The sequence below is a fragment of the Chrysochloris asiatica genome, unplaced genomic scaffold (assembly GCF_000296735.1).
Source record: "Chrysochloris asiatica unplaced genomic scaffold, ChrAsi1.0 scaffold00045, whole genome shotgun sequence".
Classification (NCBI taxonomy): domain Eukaryota; kingdom Metazoa; phylum Chordata; class Mammalia; order Afrosoricida; family Chrysochloridae; genus Chrysochloris; species Chrysochloris asiatica.
Window position 1 is genome coordinate 2,689,693 of NW_006408563.1, and position 9,044 is coordinate 2,698,736.

Here is a 9,044-nt window from a genome sequence, read left to right on the forward strand (position 1 = left end):
GGAGTACGGGGGAAGGATTGCATGGAGGCAATTGTAACCATGGCAATGAGACGATATATGATAGAATGAATGTAAAACTAATGTTCTCCCATGTAAACTATCACATAATTCACAATAAAACATTTAAGAAAATAAAAAGATAATGACTCTTTTCCCACAAACTTTTTGAAGTTGCCTCATATAATTGTCTTCATTATCTATCTTACTAGCTAAAACATCTCAATCCAAGTATCTCCCAAGCTCAGGCAAATAAATCAGTGTGAACTCCATATAGATTCAAATATTTTTAAAAATATGAAGCCACAAAACAAAACATGTTTTTTAATCTCTAGTTAAAACATTCTCACCCTTCTCTTGAAGTAACTAAGAAATAACCCCCATCTCTTTCAACCTTTCCCATGCACCCCACTACAGGGTCTACTGTTTTTAGTCCAACACTGATAATAATCACTGCTACCTTTATTGGCACGCTTTATGTACCAGGCACTGAAATAACCACTTTTTGAGAACTTTCTCATGTGACCACAGCAATCCTATGAGTTAGGTACTATTGTTGTTGTTATATGCCGTGGAGTCGGTTCCGACTCATAGCGACCCTGTACAGGGTTTCCGAGGCTGTAAATCTTTACGAGGGCAGAAAGCCTCATTATTCTCCCGCGGAACAGCTGGTAGTTTCAGACTGCTAACCTTGTGGTTCGCAGCCTGATTCATAACCACTATACTACCAGAACTCCTTAGGTACTATTACTACCTCCATTTTACAAGTAAAAAAACTGATGTTTCATGGAAGTAGAGGATTTGTCCAAAATCACACAGCCAGGAAGTAATAGGACTGAGATTTGAAGACAGACAGCCTAATTCCACAGCCCATGAATCACTAGGTTATATTGTCTGGTGTTTTAATTATGCCTATGTGTTCATTAAGAAACTCTGGTAGCACAGTGGTTATGAGTTGGGATGCTAACCTGAAGGTCAGCAGTTTGAAACTACCAGCTGTTACATGGGAGAGAGATGAGGCTTGGTCGGAACCAACTCCACAGCACATAACAATGTGTTAATTATTCTAAAGGTCTTGTGAAAGATTTAAGGCTTAATATTTTTGCCTGACCTAAGATTAATCATTCACTCTTTTTGTTCCCAGTAAACCAACAGAGCTGTATAGATTCTACAAGTCGGGACTCTGATTTCTGGGTAGAGCATTAAAACAACTGGTAGGTAAGTAACATGCATTGATTTTCCAAGAACCTCCCCCTTCTCAAACTGTCCAAAAGGAGCATGAGGATTAGACATGCAAAACAGTCCACAAATGTCATTTATGAAAAGAGCTTGATCGTAGCATAGTGAAAATCCGTATCATTACATTGCCACTTGATTAGATTGCATCTTTTGTTTTGTTTTGTTTTGCTTTGCTTTGTTTGGACAGAGGAAAATGTTTCTCATTCTTCCTCTCAACAATCACACTGCTTTTGATACTGAGTAAATTATTTGTATGCCAATACTGTGGGATAAAGCACTGAACCACGAGGTCATTTGAACTGCGAGGAAGCGTTTCAAACTTACCAGCCACACCTTGGAAATCCGATACCCAGTGGCTATGAGTGGAACCGACTCAATAGCACTTAAGGACAACAGCAACTACTTGCCAAAAGTTAGGCAACTTTTCTGTCCTCAGTAGATTTTCAATGCTGACACAACAAACAAGTTATTGTAAAGGCTATGTTCAGTTCAGTTTTGCTAATCTTCCTGAAGATTCTGTTAGTTATCCTAGATGAATGTCTCTCAAATTGTACAACTCCTCCATCTCCATCCTAACTCTCCCTAAGAACCACCTAATATCTTTGAAAATCAAATATGGCAATAGTTCCTAACAAATCATCTTGCTTCCATTTTTATCCCTTCCCAATCCATCTCCTAGACTGATCTCAGATGATCTTTACAAAAATAAAGATTTAGTCAACAAAACATTTTTACTTGCTCCCAAGTAACAATGGAATAAAATCTAAAACTTTAAGCATAACAGTCAAAAGTCATTACTCAACCATTTCCTTTTATGTTTCTTCTCCAGTCAAACCAAAATATTTCCACTCATCTGTTTTAATCCTGGTGTTAAACAGCATGGGAATTACAGACAAGCAAGATGTTTTCTCCATTAAAGGATTATTCTAAAATTTAGAGTGGCAGGGTACAATCTGACCATCCCTGGTCCCTATGGACACTAATGTCTCCCAAACAGCAGGAGCATCTATATAACTTTGCAGTTTTCAGTTTCAATTTAAACTCCATTTACTCTCCTTCAGTGAATAAACAGTATATCTTTATAGAACACTGCCGTGTCTTAACACCTTCCAAGAGTGATCGTTCACCCAAAGGGCAGGAAAATACTCTACTAGTGCCAGACATCTTGAATACATTCTGAGGTGGAGTATACAGTTTATATTTGAAATTTCATGGAAAAAAAACTGAGCTATGGCCCTAGTTAACCACACACACACAAACATACACTAGATACTCTCTCCCCTAGAAAGTCAGCCCTTGAAAAATGAACTTTGCTGCTGAGCATTATATGTTTGTTGGCTCACAGTTCTGTGTTTTCACCAGAGAGCTTCTCTCTCATGTCCAAGGATTCAGTCTACTCACTCTTGTTATCCAATCAAAGGCAAATAAATACATGTTCCTCCAGAGGCTTCCATGGATTTCCCGGGCAATACATTCAGCTCTTGAGTTCTTTTGACCAGGTTGTATGGGGAAACCCTAGAAGTCCTGAGTTGTGCAAATTTGGCTACTAACTGAAAAGTTGGTGATTTGAATTTCCCCAGAAGCACCTCAAAAGTCCTAGTGATCTATTTCCAAAGGTCATGCCATTGAAAGTTCTCTGGATCTTTCTTTCACTCCAAATCGATAGAGGGTAACTGATTTGGTTTTGCTTTTATGGGAAACTCTACACAGGCAATCTACATAGACAAAGGGCAGGGATATCAAATCCTTCCCTCTATTCAATGCTATTTATGCTTTCTTAAGATTCTATAAGGTACACAGTTTTGCAATAGTTCATGAAAAGCCATCTAGCTCAACATTATGGAATTAAATAAGCTCTTCATTCACCAAATGTTCTGCCAGTAGGAATCTTTGTATTTTTGTCAAGGTAAATGAACAAAGTATTTACCAAGCCTCATTTAAAACTACATTTTCAAGTTTAATGGCCCATATTTCTACCAGATATCCTTCCTCCAAAACATCTGGATGTTATAGTCTATTTGACAGTACACAATCTACCAGAATTCCTGCAATGAAACCTACTTATTTAGATAGGAGTTTCAACTTAACCATCTTTTGACATCAAAACCATCAGAAACCAATTTGTTTAATACAATAAGTAGTCCTTTGCTCCAGAACTAGACATTTGTCACTTGAGCATCTGGGCAAATATAAGCCAAGAATATAGGTTAGGTTCTCACAGTAGTTGATGTAAATATGCCACAGTAAATATGTCTTTTCCCACCACTAACCTCATGGATGGTTCCCAGAACTTTGCTCCACACCATGCAGTTTTCACATATTTCTAACAGACTTGGGTGGACTGACATGTATTCATTTCTACACTGTAAGCTTGGCAGCTACTTAAGTGGCTCCTCAAATATTTTATGATCGTGTACATCTTTATTAGTCTTTATTTCAGTCATAACTATTTATGTGCCTTTCAACAGCACATGTGGTTAAGATAAATGAAGTCACTGTTTTCCTTTTTGAATCAAGGACAAGAGCCCATCCTGGTATTGTTACTGCACTCTTTTAAGCACATCCAAAGAGAAAACCATATGGACATCTCAATGGGAAGTCATTAGCAGATAAGACTGCCTTGACCCTACCTGTTTGATAAATGACAATATTTCCTTGAAATTTGAGCTCAAAGACCTAATTTCTGTGGTTTCTCCATCTTCACTTCTGGTTACTGTCCAACAAGGCTTCTTTTCATTGTCCAGACTCCCTTCAGTTTTATATATGCATGCAGATATATGTGTGTGTGTGTATCCACACAGCAGCTCTGGTAGCATAGTGGTTAAAAATGGGGCTGCGAACCTTAAGGTCAGCAGTTTGAAACTACAAGCTCTTCCATGGGAGAAAAATGAGGTGTTCTGCTCCTGTAAAGATTTACAGCCTCGGAAACCCTATACAGGGTCGCTATGAGTCGGAACCGACTCCACAGCACATAACCACCACCACCACCAGTTTCCTCCATGTTTTCTTTCCATGTCTTTTTTTTTTAATCTTTTCTCTTCTATCCCATCAAGAATAAGCAGATATAATGCCACACAATTGGTGGTACAGCATAATATCGCTTTTTAAATGATTAAAGGATCCCTCTCTATAGGCCCTTCAGTTTAAGTGGTGGCAGAGATGCACAGGTATCATGATTCCTCAGTGCGGCTGGACCAGAAATCCCCCAGGTGGAGGCCTTTAATAAACAGAAATGTATTATCTTACAGTTGAAGAGGACAGAAATCCAAGTTCAGAGTGCTGACTCTAGGGAAGGTTTTCTGTCTGTGGTGGTGGCTGTGTGCCGTGGAGTCGGTTCTGACTCATAGCGACCCTGTACAGGGTTTCCGAGGCTGTAAATCTTTACAGGAACAGAAAGCCTCATCTTTCTCCCACGGAACAGCTGGTAGTTTTGAACTGCTGACCTTGCGGTTCACAGCCCGATTCGTAACCACTACGCTTCTGTCTGTAGGTTCTAGAAAAGGCCCTGGTCTTCGTTCCGCTTACAGAGGCCCAGTGTTCCTTGTAGAACTCCATGTGCTTTCATAGCAATCTTCCCTTGGATCTAGGCGCTTCCCAGTTCAGGGACCTCAGGGCCAAAGGATGCACTCCATTCCCAGCTCTTCCTTCCTTCTTGGGAACAATAGTTCCCTCTTTCTCTGCTCACTTATCTCTTGTTTTATCTGTTGTAATACAAAAGGTGTTACAGGCCACACCCCAGGGAAACATCCCTCATATCAAATCAGGCGTGTGATAGGAGGTAGGATAAGCACTCCACCGAAAGGTCAAAGGTCAGTTTGAACCACAAGGTCGGTAGTCCAAACTCACCAGCTACTCGTCGGAAACCCTATACAGGGCCACTATGGATCAGAACCGTCTGGACATCACTTAACAACAACCACAACAAATCCCATTCTTAACCCTTTTATTGGTTTATCTTATCAAATCACAGCATAACAGATCTTTCCATAACTGCCACATTGTGTTATTAAGGAACGGCAAAACCACTGAGAATCAGGACTCAGCCATGTATTTGGGGGGACACAATTCAATTCATGACAACAAGATAATAAGTTTCCTTGTAGGCCACATTTTTACTTTGAGACAGCCTTGGTTTAGGGGTTTGAGGACATGATTTTATGGAACATCCCAGCTAACTGGTCTAATAAAGTGTTTAGTGAGTGCCTAGGGTCTTAAAAGCTTGCAAGTGGCTACCATACACAGCATGACAATTGGTCTCTGTTCAGCTAGAGCAACAGAGAAAGAAGGAGAGTGAGGAACAGGAAGAGACTGTCTGGCTAATAGCCTCCATGAACAAATGCCCCCTGTTGCCTAAAGACCAGTAGAACTGGATGGTGTCCAACTATCATTCCTGAGCATTTTGATGAAAAATTCTATAGAATTCTGATCAAAAGGGAAGAAATACAGAAAATAACTTCAAATTCTCATGGGCTCCAGAAGTTTTGGAGCTGAGGAAGTTGGTTGGGTAAACCCCTGAAACTATTGCCTTAAGATCATCTTTAAAATTTAAAACAAAAATGTTTTTCTTAAAACCAAATAGTTGTTTCATTTAACTAGTGAAAATGTCTATTTTAGCATTACGCTTCTTAAAGAACTCTCTCTATAGGATCAAAGTGACAAAAGCAACTAGAAAAATTAGGTAGCAAACTTAGGGGGCAGTGAGTTTATATTAATGTTGTTGTTGTTGTTAAGTGCTGTCGAGTCGGTTCCAACCCACAGTGACCCTATGTAGGCTTTCCAAGGAGCGAATGGTGAGCTTGAACCACTGACCTTGTAGTTCAGATGGCTTTGCAGTCTGGCACATTAACCCACAGCGCCACACCAGGACTCCGTATATTACTGAGGGAGGGGCAATTCAGAAAAAACAAAGTGAGAATGGTACATAATGTGAAGAATGTAATTGATTTGACTGAATTGTACATGTAGAAATGATTTCATTATGTATATTCTAAATAATATCAACATTTTTATAAAATAAAATTTTTAATTCTTTAAAGAATTGTACTATGCACTTGTTGTTAAGTGCCATCAGGTCGATTCCAACTCATCGTGACCCTGTATAGAGGAGCAATTGGGGAGTCTGAATTGCTGACCTTGCAATTAACAGTCCAGTGCTTATCCTACAGCACTACACCAGGACTTGGGAGAAAGTTCTAAGTCTATTTTGTTTTTTTTAATGCATGCCCTGTCAGGTTCCTCAAATTCCTCTAGGTAGGATGATGAATTCAGTGTTAGTCAAGTTTGAGATACCTTTGGGCAACACAGGGTATATTGGCCCCTTCATTGTGACCCCACTGGATCCTACGGCTCCATCAGTAAAATACAGCTATTTATCTTTTTTCCACCTTGTTTTGAATACTACCTATCACAATAATTATTATGATGTAAGATTGGTGAAGCTAAACTTTCACTCAGTAAAATTTGTTCAGATTGAAAAATTGACTTAACCCAGGAAAACTAGCCTTGGCAGGGGAATTTTAAAACGGGCCACAAAAGATACCTTTTTGGTGAAAAGCCATATTAATATGATTCTGATTAAATGTTTGTATTCAAAAACATAGAATCAAAACATCTTTGGGTGCAAGATGATAGGTCAAATCCCCAAGTAGGTGGGTCCAGGAAGCAATTAGAATGCTATGTCTAGAGCTGAAAAGAAGTCAGGGCTAGCAATAGATGTTGAAGTCATGACTATGTATGTATTAACCATCACTCAATTACATGCTCCTCAATCACAGAAATTATTTTCTTTTGCATCCTCCATGAAATAATGATACATTGTTGTTGTTGTTGTTATGATGTGCCGTGGAGTCGGTTCCAACTCATAGCGACCCTGTACAGGGTTTCCGAGGCTGTAAATCTTCACGGGAGCAGAAAGCCTCTTCTTTCTCCCTTGGAGCAGCTGGTAGTTTCAAACTGATGACCCTCAGGTTAGCAGCCCAATTCGTAACCACTACGCTACCAGAGCGATACACAGTGGGAACATAATTAATGCTTGTTAAATGGTAGCTTCTTTCTAGTCAGTCCTTCAAGCATTATGAACAGAGGCAGCACCTGGAAAGTTAATCATTATGATTTAGCGATTACTGAACACTTCTATAAAATGAGGTCTGTTCACAGCGTGAAGAATGATCATCAGAGGGAAACTAAAGCCCAGAAGACTTGAACATCAGTAATGTGATCTTAAGTCCTACCAAGAAATACAAGGGGGACTCCAGAAAGTTCATGGAAAAATTCCATTATCTTTTCATTCCATTTTTTTCCACAAACTTTTTGAAACCCCCTCATATGCTATTTCCAGGCCATAAGATGAAATTCTCATGTTCCTTATCACTCATGAAGCTTGATTTTTGTTTTTTAATTTTCTTTTTAAAATCTGCTTCCATAGATTTCCTCATTCTCCACATAGCAAGATCATGGAAGATCTAGATGAAATGTTATTTGAAGAATTTGAGAACTATTCCTACGCCATGGAATATTACCTTCCGGAGTCAGAGATGGAGGAGAAAGTCCACCTGGGAATTGTTCACTGGATCTCCATGGGGTTATACTGTTTAGCATTTATTCTGGGTGTTCCAGGAAATGCCATTGTAATTTGGTTCACAGGGTTCAAGTGGAAGAAGACCGTCACCACTCTCTGGTTCCTCAATCTGGCCATTGCAGATTTCATCTTTGTTCTCTTCCTGCCTCTCTATATCTCCTACGTGGCCATGAATTTCCACTGGCCCTTTGGCATCTGGTTGTGCAAAGCCAATTCCTTCATTGCTCAACTGAACATGTTTGCCAGTGTTTTCTTCTTGACAGTGATCAGCCTGGACCGCTATGTCCACTTGGTCCACCCTGTCTTGTCTCACAGACACCGAACCCTGAAGAACTCCCTGATTGTTATCATACTAGTCTGGTTTTCAGCTTCTCTGATTGGTGGTCCTGCCTTATACTTCCGGGACACTGTGGAGCTTGCTAACCACACTCTTTGCTATAATAATTTTCATGAGAATGATTTTGACCTCAGACTAATGAGACACCACGCTCTGACTTGGGTGAAATTTATCATTGGGTACCTCTTCCCTTTGATAACAATGAGCATTTGCTACTCATGTCTCATCTTCCAAGTGAAAAAGCGAAGTATCATGATCTCCAGTAAGCATTTCTGGACTGTACTGGCTGTGGTCATAGCCTTTTTGATTTGTTGGACTCCTTATCACCTGTTTAGCATTTGGGAACTTACAATTCACCACAATAGCTACTTCTCCCAGATGCTGCAGGCTGGGATCCCCCTCTCCACTGCTTTGGCATTCCTCAATAGCTGCTTAAATCCTATCCTCTATGTCCTAATTAGCAAGAAGTTCCAAGCTTGTTTCCGTGCCTCAGTTGCAGAGATACTAAAGTATACGCTGTGGGAAGTCAGCTGCTCTGGCACAGTGAGTGAACAGCTCAGGAACTCTGAAACCAAGAACCTGTGTCTCATGGAAACAGCCCAGTGAGTTAGTGTTTATCCACAAATCAGCAAGAGGCTTTTGTGTGGGTCCCACAGCAGATGCATTCAGATTAAATTTTGTTCCAAGATACAGAGCTGACCTTTTGTAATTGTTGTTGTTGCTATCCCATCTAGAGGCATCTCGTTTTTGTGTAAACATGAAACTTATCGGTGTCATTCTTGCTAATTCTACTACAGTGGATTAATCAACACTGTTTAAGCAATATTAGATACTAATTTTTTAATTTTATTAACTTTGTAAAAGCTATAAACCGTAATATTGAAGATATGGTGA

The 9,044-nt window shown here is 39.7% G+C and overlaps 1 protein-coding gene across 1 annotated transcript in view; it reads left to right on the top strand.

Annotated features, from left to right (window-relative positions):
• The window catches only part of GPR1 (G protein-coupled receptor 1), a 47,724-nt gene extending 38,896 nt beyond the window's left edge, over window positions 1–8,828 (top strand). Inside the window, exon 2 of the mRNA XM_006861943.1 lies at window positions 7,661–8,828. Within this exon, the coding sequence (XP_006862005.1) occupies window positions 7,689–8,756 (1,068 nt within the window). The 5' untranslated portion in view covers window positions 7,661–7,688 and the 3' untranslated portion in view covers window positions 8,757–8,828. The remainder of the gene's footprint in view (window positions 1–7,660) is intronic.
• The last annotated feature ends 216 nt before the right edge of the window (window positions 8,829–9,044 follow it).